General features: G+C 45.2%; 5 protein-coding genes across 5 annotated transcripts; 3 read left to right on the top strand and 2 right to left on the bottom strand.

The window, feature by feature from the left end:
* Positions 1-3720: 3720 nt before the first annotated feature.
* On the top strand, positions 3721-5712 carry V1516DRAFT_628874 (uncharacterized protein; the record flags this gene model as incomplete). The annotated part of the gene is made up of 2 exons (XM_066919863.1): positions 3721-5261; positions 5331-5712. 2 exons carry the CDS (start codon positions 3721-3723, stop codon positions 5710-5712), a joined length of 1923 nt encoding a protein of 640 aa, XP_066775390.1.
* A 2304-nt stretch (positions 5713-8016) lies between these two features.
* On the top strand, positions 8017-9238 carry V1516DRAFT_681111 (uncharacterized protein). Its single transcript, XM_066923200.1, has one exon. The coding sequence runs from the start codon at positions 8106-8108 to the stop codon at positions 9105-9107; it is 1002 nt and encodes a 333-aa protein (XP_066775389.1). The 5' UTR covers positions 8017-8105; the 3' UTR covers positions 9108-9238.
* Positions 9200-11189, bottom strand: V1516DRAFT_681108 (NADH-ubiquinone oxidoreductase 49 kDa subunit). The gene is made up of 3 exons (XM_066923199.1): positions 10849-11189; positions 9674-10703; positions 9200-9608 (listed from the first exon to the last, which is right to left on the bottom strand). The coding sequence occupies exons 1-3, from the start codon at positions 11027-11029 to the stop codon at positions 9437-9439; spliced, it is 1383 nt and encodes a 460-aa protein (XP_066775388.1). The 5' UTR covers positions 11030-11189; the 3' UTR covers positions 9200-9436.
* Positions 11190-11395: 206 nt separating this feature from the next.
* On the top strand, positions 11396-12643 carry V1516DRAFT_629090 (DNA-directed RNA polymerase; the record flags this gene model as incomplete). The annotated part of the gene is made up of 5 exons (XM_066919871.1): positions 11396-11449; positions 11512-11583; positions 11647-11884; positions 11945-12484; positions 12534-12643. The coding sequence occupies 5 exons, from the start codon at positions 11396-11398 to the stop codon at positions 12641-12643; spliced, it is 1014 nt and encodes a 337-aa protein (XP_066775387.1).
* On the bottom strand, positions 12457-13769 carry V1516DRAFT_681105 (ubiquitin-conjugating enzyme/RWD-like protein). Its single transcript, XM_066923198.1, has 6 exons — positions 13495-13769; positions 13241-13436; positions 13172-13191; positions 13022-13111; positions 12906-12966; positions 12457-12852 (listed from the first exon to the last, which is right to left on the bottom strand). Exons 1-6 carry the CDS (start codon positions 13559-13561, stop codon positions 12825-12827), a joined length of 462 nt encoding a protein of 153 aa, XP_066775386.1. The 5' UTR covers positions 13562-13769; the 3' UTR covers positions 12457-12824.
* Between the last annotated feature and the right edge of the window lie 53 nt (positions 13770-13822).

Here is a 13822-nt window from a genome sequence, read left to right as displayed (position 1 = left end):
GGTTGTTGAAGTTGTAAAAAATTGGAATGAATATGGCAGAAACATGTAGATATGGTAGGGCACGACAGGATGTGTTTGGGTGATTATTCGTGAATTAGGGCGGTGCAGCCAAATCCACTTCGAAGTGAACAAGACCGGTAAACGTTACACACAACAGGTGCAGCAGCGACTCTGTGCACCTTAAAAGGTAGAAAGCATTGTATTATTCTAAGGTTAAGGTACAATAGGATTTTCTACTCGTTCGAAACCTAAAAGATTTGATCTACGTTTGGCGTGCATGAGACGAAAAGTTCATGCTTTACAACGAACAGGAGATGGCATATATCGTAGCCCTTTACGTACGAACGGAATCAATGGTAGTCCATGCGTTTGGAACAAAAATGAGGCTGACAGGCTAGTATTCCATGAAGGAATACTAGCCGAGCAGTCCTCAACACGATCACAAGGAAAGTTTGAGTCTGCAGCAGGATATTTAGTGATAGTTCTATGAAATGCTGAATTTTCTCTTCGAAAGACACCTATCTAGGATCCAGCTAGTCAATAAATTGACAAAATTCACCAATGTTGGTAGCATATAGTTGATTAAGCGTCTTCAAATGCTAGCTCTTCAAGTCGCCTCCAAATTCGATAATCATTGTTGCTAAACTGAACTAGTACACCCGAAAAGAGTGTCAGGTTATTCCCGAGATGTTGTGCAAATTATCAATCTACACACAGTGTGATATTCATTTTGCAACTTCAATCGGCGAACCCACTATTATATAACGACCTCGTTGGACTATAGGGTTGACACAGTTAGCGTAAAGTAACTCGCTAACGAATCTTGGCATACTGCACCGACTAATGCCAACACCGGAAATGTAGACGCCTTGGACCCTATGGTCTGTTGCGGATTCGTTCAAACCTCACTGCTGCAGCCATGTAGAAAGTTCAGCATAACAAGAAATCCAACTAGCAGAGCTTATTCGGTCTCTTGAATCTTCATACACTGCATATAAATGCAGGAGAATCAGTTTCATGCAGCTGGCTTCACGATCGCCGTAATCATTATACCGATCGAAGTCTTAAGCCCTCATTGTGCTTTCGTTCTCCGAGTCATGATAACGGACGAGTACTCACGAGAAAGTTATGAATGTTCATCATGTCTGCTCGAGCGCGAAACACCAGAATTTTTTCGGTAATCTTTCCGCAACAAGTATGAAGCTGTGGAGCAATGACGCGTCACCTAGAAGAACCGAACTGCACTGCAGGTCTTGGAAATTACACTGGTGGGGAGCAACCATTATGGAAACCAACTGTCAAATAGCTGCACTAGGACAAAGAAAAACCTACAATATTAATGCTACTGCAAAACGGTGATACAGCTCCACACATACTCTCTATCATATAAGCACAGAAAACGAGATTTTGTTATCGTGCGGTTTGCTTCAAGCCTTGCTGAAGCGCTCTCCCAGCCACTCAGAACCTCGTCAGAACACAGCTGCTAAGCGTTACCGTTAAAAATTAACAATTAAATCATATGCATAGCCCTAATACTGGCCCTTGTTCTTATCAGCGGACAGCACGACATTTATCGATTCTGATCAGAATCGCAGCTACTAAGAAAACATCCTCAGAGCGGCCGCTCGCGGACCTGTTAAGTCTTGACGGAATAAATTCACTAAGAATTTCCTCGAAGCACGGCACTATATAGCTAGTGCTTTGCCCGCTCAGATAATTGACTAGAAACACTCGTTTTGTCCTCTCTGCTCTGCTGGGTGATGAAGACTATCTCACTGCATCACTGAGCAGCTAGCGCTATTGCCGATTTAGAGTTTCCACTTGTACAATAGTTCAGCGCTAAAGCCTTGTGTAATCATGACTATGCTTCCTATTCCATTGTCGCGTAAACTCTATTTTGTTCAGGATCGCCTTACGCTTGTAGAAGAACAGCCGTGGGCGGGGGCGGCGCGCGTGTACACAGGACTAGCTCCAGATCCTCTCCCAACTCTGCTGCCCGAACTAATCAATTACAAGGCGAAGTTCGCAATTTGCTATGTTCGAAGTCCCTACGCTACGTGCACCTTGGATGGAGGAGTTTGCTTACCCCGCGTATTATCCACTTTTCACAGCCAGCTAGTTCTCGACAGACTACTAGCTCGTAGATCTGCGATCCGATCAATTAGTGGGCTATTAGTGGGCTTGTAGTGGGCGTAGGTTGCTAGATGATAGACTTGCACTCACGACTACCAGCGTGCACTCAAGCTCTCGGTTTGTTCTTTGGCTACGGGCTCCATAACCTCGGTTCTCAGTATCCGTTTGAGAACGGTCTCGTGTGTATCGACCTGAACAGAGCGCGCAATTTAGGAGTCTGAATTCGGAATGTAAGGCTGCAAAGAGTTCTGTCCAGCACGCTCATCTGGAACAACTACAGAAAGATTTCAAACAAGACCATTACTGACATCGCAGACCTAGCCGCTTCGACGGTAGTGGCTGACTGTCCAAACGTGCGGATAGTCGCTAGAGACAACTCGTCTCCCTTACGCCCAGAACGGATGTTGTACCGGTGAAATCCGAATCTTACTGCTTTAGGATACCTCCTTTTAACTTCCCGGCCCGTAGTGTAGGATAAGTGAGTGAGTCGGCGAGATTCTGTCATTGCTTGCCGGTGCTCGACTGTCGACTATTGTGTGTTTATGGACAAAACTAGGCCAGCTACTTTCGTCCAGACTTTTGACAGTACATGAAGCCAGACAGAAACTCAACCTCCGGACATATCGCAGATACGTCGATCGGCCTTCAAAATCTGTAATTGCAAGAGCAATCCAACCGTCGCAATTTAATAGATTGGACTTAGCTCTCAGCTAGAGATTTACAGGCAAATTCTGTGCATGGTCGGCTAATTTCGTCTTGATTTCCAGCGGGCCGGCGCAGGATCCAGAATTGGGCATTTTTAGTGGCATTCTCCATTACATCCAACTGCTCCTAGTCGCCCCACTGCTGCTGCCACCTCTTTCGCTGGCAAGCAAAAATCATTTGTTTTTCCTACAAAAAAAGGGGATCCAGTCCGCGAAGGTAGGCGAGCTGGATCTACAGAAGAGAGTCCGTCGCCTGGGTATGCACCCGGTCACGGACCTCACTGCTAAACTAATTACCACAGACGCTAGTCCACAGTCGGTCATGTATCAAATCAAGAAGTTTTCCCCGCCAGACATCAGCTTCTTACAGTACTTTGCCTGTTCCGAATACCCACTGTACCTTCGTGAAAGCCTGCTGTTACAAACATACCGAATATCCACTTTTAGAAGCTGAAAATCACGCCTATGCTAATTTTGGGCGTTCATCGTAGACGTCCATGTGGCTGTTGTTCTTGCGCTGTCAGAGCTCGTCTGCTCCGCAAGCATGTTGGATAAGAATTATAGAAGGGAACAAGACAGACAGGCAGCTGCGCACTTTGCTGTTGTAATCAGGCTTGAAGCTCTCTGTGGCAGCAAACTTGGCTCTTTCTCTTCAGCTTCGTTCTCTTGCCTGAATGATAAATCTGCTGTCCAATAGCTCGTTGTCCAATTTCTTCGTCTCAAGTGCCTAGAGAGATAGACTGTACCAGCCATGCTCTTCCATTTCGCACCCAGAACATCGAGGCTGGCCTCTGCCTTGCTTTTTCTGGTCCTTTTTTTCGTCCTACAGATCTTCATATTTCGGAATGACGCTCCGTCGCGTCCAACAGATAGGTTTGTCTTGATGACCCATTCGGACGAGAACGACCAGATCTACAGCAACTTTTTCGCGCTTGTATCTGATGATTCCATCTCTCAGTCAGGCGAACCCACAGTCAGACCAGAGCCTACCTCGACCGTCGGCTCTTCAGCGCCAGCCGTCTCTCTCAAACCGACTGTCAAGCTCCATGAAATATCTGATGACGACAGGCCCAGCAAATTGAGCCTAGATGAAGATACCAGCCATGGAATTGACGCGATCCAGGCCGTAACTTCTCAAGTTTTGACCAAGTCCCAGAAAATCGAACGCGACATCCGCAAACAATTCTACACAAACAGACGACTCTCTAGCCTGGCTAACCCTCTCTCAAGCCTGGCATATTGCACTAATCCCAAGTTGCATGCTCAGGCGAATTATCTTGTGGATGCAGTCACGCCGGAAGGATATATGGCACGGATTGAATTCAGACTGAGACGTTCCAGATCAATCAATTTCTACAATCCGAATCTACTGCCGTATCCCAAAGGTTCTAAATATCCTTATCTGGCAATTGTTCGGATGTCTCCACGCGTGGCAGGACTATTTCACCATGAGCTAGCGTATTGCGATGTTCGATGGACCCGCACACGAACTATTCACAGACGCGTTCTGGAATGCGCGAATGGAGGACTGCCAGTGAAGTTCGAAGCCGACTGGAAAAGTCTGGATGGCGCATGTAAATCGCACTCATTCTTGCAGTTGCACCAAGGCCACACTGATCCGCGAGTTTTCTTCTCGCCTCATGGTGAGCCATTGATGATAGTTGGAACGAACGGTAAATCAAAGCATAACTGCATGGGACAGTTCATTATTGACCTTCGGATGCTGATTCCGAATCTTGCAACAAAGATGAATATCAAACACTTACCCATCCGGTTCCCAAATCTAGTGCCTCTACCGCGTCCAGACATGCGAGAGATTGAAAAGAACTGGTTTATCATGTATGACACGTTGGACTCAGATAAGGAGTATCTTCATTACAGTTTCGATGATCGCGCGTTGGCTTCGCTAGATCCCCCACAAGATGGCAGGCCATACAAATTAATAGGCAACCCGTCGCCAAAAATCATTTCCGGATTGTTACAGACATTCAAGAAAAATGACTGGGCCGCAAACGATCTTCACCAGTCAAGCAATTCGCTGCTCGTCACCTTGTGCGATTTCCCTTGCATACCAACAATCCATAATACAGTGCTTATAGAGGTTCTGCATCTCAAGTATCTCAATTATTTTGAGCTATATTATCGACGCTTTGTGGTTGTCATGAATGCCACGGCGCCATTTGACGTTTTGGGCCGAACGGAGAATTTGATGTATGCCGGCACGGATACAAATGCAATGATATACACCGTGTCGATCGTGTGGGATAAAGAATTATATCCTACGCATGAGCCGTGGGATGACGACGTCTACGGCGGCCAGAAGATTTGGGCTGAAATGGAGGAGATTGAACAGTTCAGACTGCGGAAAGTCAATACGGCCAAGATTGAGCAGGTAGATGAAGAGAAGCCCAACGTTAAGGAGGAGTCATTGCGGATGCAGAAAAGAGCAGAACTGACGACATTAAAGTCTGGTTTAGATTTCTCTAGCACGAGCAAGCCGAATCCATATTCCACCTTAACTTTAGATCTCAGATCTGCCTCGAACGCCCGAGCAACTTCTGTTACACCTTCCCGAACATCTTCAAAACTCACAGCATCTACTACTACTAGATCCACATCTATACGCACGAGCACAATGCCAAAGCCAAAGCCAAAGCCAAAGTCAAAGCCAAAGTCAAGCTCTACAACAGTACAAGTCCAGCGGCCCTCTCCCCTTCCGCGAATTACGAAACCGCAGCAGAACCCGTTTGTATCTGACAAATACCATGGCTGGCTGGACGACATTCTCATGATCAACTTTGGCATCCAGGACGCCGAGGGCGCAGTCCTTCATGTGCAAGCTCGAGAGCTACTTGAATGTATCAAAATCAGCTGAATGTAGCTGATTTTGTAAGCAGTAGAACAATACAGGATGACCAAGGGAGAACCTGACGTCACGATTCATCTGTAGTCTAACAAAGTAATTATATATTAGTCTGTAAAATAGTCTTAGTACGCATTTTGTGATGGAACCGAGATAAATAGGGGAAAGATGGGCACGATTGGGCCCTTGTCCTATAGTCGAAGACCTCCACTGCTCTCTGCCTTGCCAAGCCAGACGAGCTCTGAAATGTCAAGACAAAAAGCAATAGCCTATCTGTGGCTGAATTGTTCTTTCTCAGAAAATCAAAGCGAATCTAAGTACGATTGAGCGGCTTGGTGGAATGATTGTACTAATGATCACTAAACAAAGTATAAGCACTCCCTGCCATGGCCCCGGGTTCTTGTATTTAGATCAAATCTCTGAATAGAACATGCTCTTTCCATAACTGGAATCGATGCTTTTTTGTCTCTACCTTATAAATTGACTCCTGCACAAACAGAGCATTCTATCTGCCACCGACGGGCCCTCGGGTGGTCTTCGGAGATTGAATGGCCTTGCAGCACTGGCGTTCGTACGATGAGAGTTTTTTTTTTGTCCGGCCAGCTGGGTACTGCGCCGTCTTATCCACTCCGCCCTAAGTTTGCCACAGCCGCTAGACCAGGAAAATAACCCGTTACGACGAACAGGAGACCCCTAATTAGAGGTCCGTGACTTGATGAGAATGAACTGGGATATTAAGAGCTGAGGAAAACCTTGACAGACCAATTCTACCGGTCTTGCTCAAAATTCGTATTAATAGAGACAAAGCCAAACCTAAGCACGTCTTGCTACCGTTCGGATTTCAGCTGTGCACATCTGAAATAACGGCGATGTGTGGGTTCGCCTGCTGTTACTGCTGCAGTCGTAATTAATTTACGTACCGAGAGGTCTAACTGGAGCACTTTGAAGTACACGAAGAAACGTAGGACAGGCTTACTGCGCCTGAAATGTCTGCAGCAAGAAGCTGTCTAGATTGACCAGCTAGCTCGACGGGATCATAATCTAAGCGACGCCAATAGTAGTGACCACACCAGACACAGGTGTCTCCAGAATGCCAAATTATGAATCAAGCTCAAAGTAGGTCCGGTCGCGATGTCTGACATACCTTATTTCGACACACCAGTACTACTCTATCCTACCTCATACTGGTTCCAGAGACCGCCCCCGTCTCTGGTCTCCCCCACCACCACCACCCGCACACACATTCTCTCATTCACTCACTTATTCACCCAGAAATGAAAAGCATCTGTGTTATCAAAATATCAAAATAAAATCTTTAAATTCAGAGAATAGTACTCTAATCAACTGCTGAACACGCAGCTGAAGTTTCCAAACTTCCTAACTGATGCAATATATGACTGCATTCGGTTCTATATCCGGCAATTAGACAACTCGAGCTACACCAGTACCAACCATGGCTTGACAAGACAGTACTCCGTATCATATCATGCGCTTAGTCTCGTTATTATTTATAACTGCTGCTCTTTCAATTCCCCTTTTCATCCGCGCAGCCATTTCGGCTTCCTTTCTAATGTTCCGCTGGCTTCATTAAATATCCGTCCCGGCGCACTCGTAGTCTTGACTTTGACTAGATTATTGTCAATCTGATTTGAGTTTTGTGATTGGAATCTCGTCGGTTCTCCATGGCCTTCTCGCTATCAGCTAAGCCAATAGGTAGATGGGCTAGGCCTTGGTTCGTCCTATTGCTCTCGCTCATCGTCGCTGTCGCAATATTGTCACATCTTGCACTGATTGACTTTAGCGAGTACAGACACGATGCAAGTTTTGCGCTCGCAAATTTCAAATTCGACACCAACCGCACCTTCCCGTCCGCAGACTTATTTCCCTGGAGTGTGGCACCAGGAGAAGAGGACGACGACTCAGATGAAGAAAGTGAACAACCCCAAAGACCATTGTCGCCGCAGGAACTGCTGGATATAAGGATCAAGCAACAATATTATACTGACCAGCACCTGGCTTCGCTGCCAAATCCATTGACAAACTTGTCGTACTGCTCAGCTCCCAGTCTCCATTCAGCTGCCAATTTCTTGGTCGACCCTGTCACTCCTGAAGGGTATCTGGCTAAGATTCGGTTTACTCCTCGGCAAAAGACACGCGCGAAATCTTTCTACAATCCGAATGTGCTTCCATATCCGGCCGGCTCTCGCAAGCCATATTTTGCACTCGTTCGACTATCTCCCAAGGGCCCAATGCTCTTTCACCACGAACTTGCATATTGCGACCTTGTCTGGAAAAATTCTCGGACAGTAGGAAGAAAATATCTTGAATGTGATACTCCTGGAAATATTATCAAGTTTGAAAAAGAATGGCCTGGGCCGAAGAACGGATGCAAGAGGACTCCGTATATGCATCTTATCCAAGGCCATTCAGACCCCCGTGTTTTCTTTTCACCACGTGGAGAACCGTTAATGATTGTTGGAACTAACGGCATCCATAACTGCTTGGGTCAGTATCTGATTGATCTGCGAGCTCTGGTACCAGACCTAGCTGCAAAGATGCATATAACTGATATCCCAATCCGATTCCCAAATCTGACCGAACTGACGCGACCAAATCTTCAGGAAATCGAGAAGAACTGGTTTATGATGTTCGACTCGCTAGACTCGAATCGCGAGTATCTTCATTACGATTTCCTACATCGCTCGTTGGCAGCACTCAAACCCCCGGCAGACATTGCGACCTACAAATCCATCGCAAATCCATCGCCAGAATTGGTTAGAGGATTGTTGCAGAATTTTAAAAAGAGCGACTATTCTGCGAATGATATCCACCAAGCGAGTAATTCGCTCCTCGTGACCTTGTGCGACTTTCCTTGTATCCCAACAATCCATAATACCGTCCTCGTAGAGCTTATGCACATCAAGTACTCAGACTACTACAGACTCTACTACCGGCGATTTGCAATCATCATGAATGCGACCGCGCCCTTCGATGTGCTCGGCCGCACGGAAAATCTCATGTATGCTGGTACCGACTCGGACACAATGATTTACACTGTATCTATGGCTTGGGACAAAGGAAACTTTCCGCGTCACGAGCCTTGGGATGAAAGCCGCCATGGTGGAAAGGAGATCTGGCTCGAATTGGATATTCAGCAGCAGCTTGAACGAGAAAGAAATAAAGCGCCCACAGTTTCACCCATCGACGATACATTCGACCAAGAAGAAGCCGATTCTATGGCCCTTCATAAGCGCGCTACTTCCTCTTCTCAAAATCCTTTCATATCAGACGGTTACCATGGCTGGTTGGATGACGTCCTTATGATAAACATCGGTATCAACGACAATGCGGCAGGTACAATCCATACTACAGCCAAAGATCTACTAGAATGTATCACTCTTGCCTGATTAGACTCTTCCGCTTGATTTTTTCTTCCATAATAGCCAAGCCTAATAGCAACTTTCTATTCGTATTACTCACTACAATGGCCCTACTATTGTCATTTATTATCCAAATTTATTTAAATTCATGCACAGCTGTTTAAAAGTCTCTATAGGCATAAAATGCAAATCCATTGCCTATCCGGGCACACGCTCAAGGAAAAACACAAAGTCAAAAGGTAAATTAGAACAAGAGCTACTCCATAGAACCGGACAGAGAAAATTAATTTTCGTTTTGTGACGCCCCTGCGCACTATGTGTACTCTTTCTCCCAGACCCTTTCAGATCATATTTAGTTAACGGTCCACTTCACCAAACACGAGATCCATAGTTCCGATGATGGCTACCGCATCAGGTAGGAAATGACCCCGCGCCATATGGTCGAATCCTGCCAAGTGAGCAAATCCAGGCGCTCGGATCTTGCAGCGGTATGGTCGCTCAGTGCCATCGGAAACAACATATACACCCCTGCAAATCTTATTAGTACATTCTCATTCTTAATAATTTAAACGGCTCAAATATTTAATACTCACATCTCTCCCTTGGGTGCCTCGATAACTGTATAAGTCTCACCGGCAGGAACACAGTATCCCTTGGTAAACAACAAGAAATGGTGAATCAAACTCTCCATATCTTCTTTCATCAGTGAGCGGGGCGGTGGGCTGATCTTGAAATCCTCAACCTTAACTGGTCCCGCGGGCATGTCGTTCAGACACTGGAGAATGATACGAAGTGATTGCCTGAATTCTGCCATGCGGACAAGATAACGATCATAACAGTCACCATTCACACCAACGGCTACGTCAAAGTCAAGTTTGTCATATACCTCGTACGGCTGGTTTCGACGGATATCATATGGAACACCAGAGCCCCGAAGCATAACTCCACTGAAGGAATAGTTAAGCGCCTCCTCAGCAGTGACAACACCAACTCCGATGGTTCGCCCCTTCCAAATACGATTATCGGTAAGTAACTCGTCGACCTCATCAATTCTATCGCCAAATTGCGTAGCCCACATGTAAATATCATCAAGTAAACCTGCTGGTATATCCTGAGAAACCCCACCAGGACGAACGTAGGCGGCATGCATACGAGCACCAGAAACACGCTCATAGAATTCCATTAACTTCTCACGTTCCTCCATACCCCACAAGAATGGAGTCAGAGCACCGACATCCATAGCATGGGAAAGAACAGACATCAAATGGTTGCTGATACGGGTAATCTCTGCAAACAAAACACGGATATATTTTGCACGCTCGGGAATGTCGATATTAAGCAGCTTTTCGACAGCCAAGGCGAAAACTTCCTCGTTGCACATCATAGAACAATAGTCCAGACGATCAAAATAAGGCAAGGCCTGCAGATAAGTCTTATACTCTATCAGCTTTTCAGTACCTCTGTGAAGTAGACCGACGTGAGGATCAGATCTCAAGATTTCTTCGCCATGAAGTTCCAAAATAAGTCGAAGCACACCGTGAGCGGCAGGATGTTGCGGGCCGAAATTAACTGTAAATGCACGGATTTTGCGGTACTTCATGTTGATGAGATCAGCTGCGGATTCTGGAATTCTCAAGTTAGCTGTCTATCAACAAAATACATATGCCTATGCCTTCCGAATGAGAAACCAGGCAATTTCCCTTCGCCTCCGCAACTCTATCAAACAACTCCGCAAAGAATAACATGAAGCAAAAAATCAAAGACATACGAAAATTAAAACTGTTGGAAAGCTGATCCGGGTCAACATCTTCCAGACGAGTAGTAGCAAAGTCGGCACGGTCTGTGGAAACCGCACTGGACTGGAACGCACGCGAAGGAGTCGAAAACTGCGCGGGACGGAAAACCTGACGGCGTACGGCCAGACGTGCAATTGAAATCGGCCTAATCATTGCTCCTCTGATCCAGCACCAAGAAGAAGTCAAACTCGACAATTTCTGACAAAATCCTGATAGGTAAAAGATCGACCGTCCAAGCAAGTTCAAGACCAAATTTCAACGAACTAAAAGTCGCTGAGTCTGGTCCTGCTCCAGTAAAAGGTGATCGCCTATTGGTCCAGCATAACTGTGCGGTGGCATTGGCATAGTCATGTGACTATTCAGGTGTCTGCATTCACGTGAAGTTATTCAGATTTTTTTTGCAATTGGGAGGAACAAGCCATTTTTCTAGAGAGTTGAAAGGTCGGTCCAGGTTTCAATACCGATTTTTGCTGGTCTAGTACGAGTAATTCAATAGTTAGCCCTGAGCGGATAAACGCTATGAGCCATCTGGATAGAAAGAGAGTGGGAATTGAGCACGACCGTGTGACAAATGTTAGCGAGCTTACTGGGGGTTGTTAACTGCTTGACAGATGGCTAACCATGAATACATTTAGGTCTCGAGCACCGACTTCCCAGGTTATTATCCTGGTGAGGACCATTCCTGGAATCTTGAAAATTTCAAAAAGGTGCTTAATTATGGATTGAATTTTGTGGTGCTTAGAATGAGTACTAATTTTTTTCTTGTGCAGAATTTCAAGATTGACATTCAATATCTGACTGATTTGAATTCTGAGTTTGATTTGATTGGTCTCGATGCTTCTGTCGCGAATGCATTTCGTCGAATCATGATTGCCGAAATTCCGACCCTCGCGGTCGAATATGTGTTTATTGAAAACAACACATCGATCATTCAGGACGAAGTTCTTGCCCATCGTTTGGGTCTAATCCCGCTCAAGGCGAACCCAGAGTATATGCGCTGGTTCAACAGTACGTGTCTATAACACAATTCCACTCTACTCCATTTCAATTACTTACTCCCAACTCCAGAAGATGATCCCAACGCAGAACCAACAGATTATGATACAGTTGTATTGCGTCTAAGTGCAGAGTGCACCGCCAACCCGGATGCACCAGCAGGAACTACAGATCCGAAACTATTATATAACAATGCACATGTGTATGCTCGAGATATCGAGTATCAAGTGAATGGACATCAACCTGAATGGTTCCCAGATGGCGTACATCCTACAAATCCTGATATTCTAATTGCTAAACTTCGACCAGGACAGTCGATTGACTTAACTATGCATTGCATTCTCGGTATTGGTCAAGACCATGCCAAGTTCTCTCCTGTTGCTACTGCCAGCTACCGTCTACTACCTACAATCGACATTACTGGCGACCCGATCACCGGTGAATTAGCACAAAAGTTCCGATCTTGCTTCCCTAAAGGCGTCGTCGGCATCAACAATAAGGGAGAGGCATACATAAAGGACGCACGAAGGGACACAGTTTCAAGAGAGGTTCTGCGACATCCAGAATTTGCAAATCGTGTCAAATTAGGTCGACAACGAGATCATTTTATTTGTGAGTACTTCTTATATTTCCAGCTCATTTCAGGACTGACTTTATTAAGATACTGTAGAATCAACAGGTGCTATGACGCCCGATGAAATTTTTCTAAAGAGCGTGCAGCTGTTGCGACGGAAATGCGAGGTTCTGCGCAAGTTTAATCTTTCAACCTAACTGATTTCCAGGTCCTTGTCTTTTTCGCTGGGTGTCTTGTGTATTATAGCTAACATGTTTGGAATTGGCATATTTTGTGTACTCTTGAATTTGTATTATATAACTCGATCAAGTACCATAATTAATCCTCCAAACTCCAAGTAGAAGATCAGCAAATACAAACAACTAGCAAACAGAATCACTAAACTGTATCATCGTGATATTCGAATCTAGAATGTGTTAAAACACACTGGAGTGTACATGCAAAAGCTTTAAAACTTACCTGACATTTCGAGGATTGTCTGGAGCATGTGCCACGTACCGAGCATCGCCCGGTGGCCGATCTAGAAAGGCGTTAGAGAAACGACAAACTAAAGCAATATGACCAAATAAAATTACCGTTGCGTTTGTTATCTGACAACATGGATTGAATAGACATGGTAACTGAGGCCACTGTCTGAACTGGTGACCATTCATTTCCAAGAACGTCTGTCTTGGTTAGTCCTAAATTGACTATCTGGTATCAACAACAGTCAAAGAAAAACATACTCAAACATATATGACCATTACTATAACATCAGTTAGCCGATTCTACAAAATGAAATAAGTACTATTTACCTATAGATATGAGGATGCATCGGAATTTCCCGATCAAAGGTTTTGATGAACTTAACGGTGGGCGAGTCTATGGGATATGTCGAAGGAAACTCGAACTGCAATCGGAAAACCTTGCCGTTATAAATTGGGTTGTCTTCAATGACTTGAAGATCAATTAGCCATTTCTTGAAATCGTCCGATTGAACTATTTTGATCCCTTTCTTTAATTTAGCATTAAAGAAGAGCAAAATCGAGAACGAAACGGAAGCACTCACCCTCATATGTGTTCTTATTGAGATCCAAGAGCTCTCGCCCCAATCGCTTCGAGAACCCTCCACTCATGCCGTATTCAACTCAGGCAGCAAAACAAACTCGATAGTCTTATATGGATCTGCGTCTATGTTTCCTTACCAATTAATGCCCTATGTCCTCGACATTCCAAACGGAAGACTCATCGCTCGTCCCTGGAATACCGCTAGCCGAAATCAGATCAACGCCGAACCTCATGTGTGCCTCATCGTAGAACTATAGTCACGTGTACACCTTCGCGGTAAGGCTTTGAAAGTCCCAAGTGATGGTAGAGAGTTTAGATAAGACAATCAG

The sequence above is a fragment of the Lipomyces oligophaga genome, assembly GCF_038497815.1.
Source record: "Lipomyces oligophaga strain CBS 7107 unplaced genomic scaffold V1516scaffold_8, whole genome shotgun sequence".
Classification (NCBI taxonomy): Eukaryota; Fungi; Ascomycota; class Lipomycetes; order Lipomycetales; family Lipomycetaceae; genus Lipomyces; species [Lipomyces] oligophaga.
The sequence above is the reverse complement of the archived record's forward strand: the minus strand, read 5'-3'. Positions and strand labels throughout refer to the sequence as shown.

Bases quoted from the DNA above. Each gene is read 5' to 3' on its own strand.
- V1516DRAFT_681108 (XM_066923199.1), bottom strand. From the start codon at position 11,029: ATGATTAGGCCGATTTCAATTGCACGTCTGGCCGTACGCCGTCAGGTT. The intron at 10,704-10,848 runs GTATGTCTTTGA...TGAGAATTCCAG, and splicing joins TTCCAACAGTTTTAATTTTC to AATCCGCAGCTGATCTCATC. The intron at 9,609-9,673 runs GTGAGTATTAAA...TAAGATTTGCAG, and splicing joins GAGGCACCCAAGGGAGAGAT to GGGTGTATATGTTGTTTCCG.
- V1516DRAFT_681111 (XM_066923200.1), top strand. From the start codon at position 8,106: ATGCATCTTATCCAAGGCCATTCAGACCCCCGTGTTTTCTTTTCACCA.
- V1516DRAFT_681105 (XM_066923198.1), bottom strand. From the start codon at position 13,561: ATGAGTGGAGGGTTCTCGAAGCGATTGGGGCGAGAGCTCTTGGATCTC. The intron at 13,437-13,494 runs GTGAGTGCTTCC...AATTAAAGAAAG, and splicing joins CAATAAGAACACATATGAGG to GGATCAAAATAGTTCAATCG. The intron at 12,967-13,021 runs GTAATTTTATTT...ACGCCTTTCTAG, and splicing joins GTCAGATAACAAACGCAACG to ATCGGCCACCGGGCGATGCT.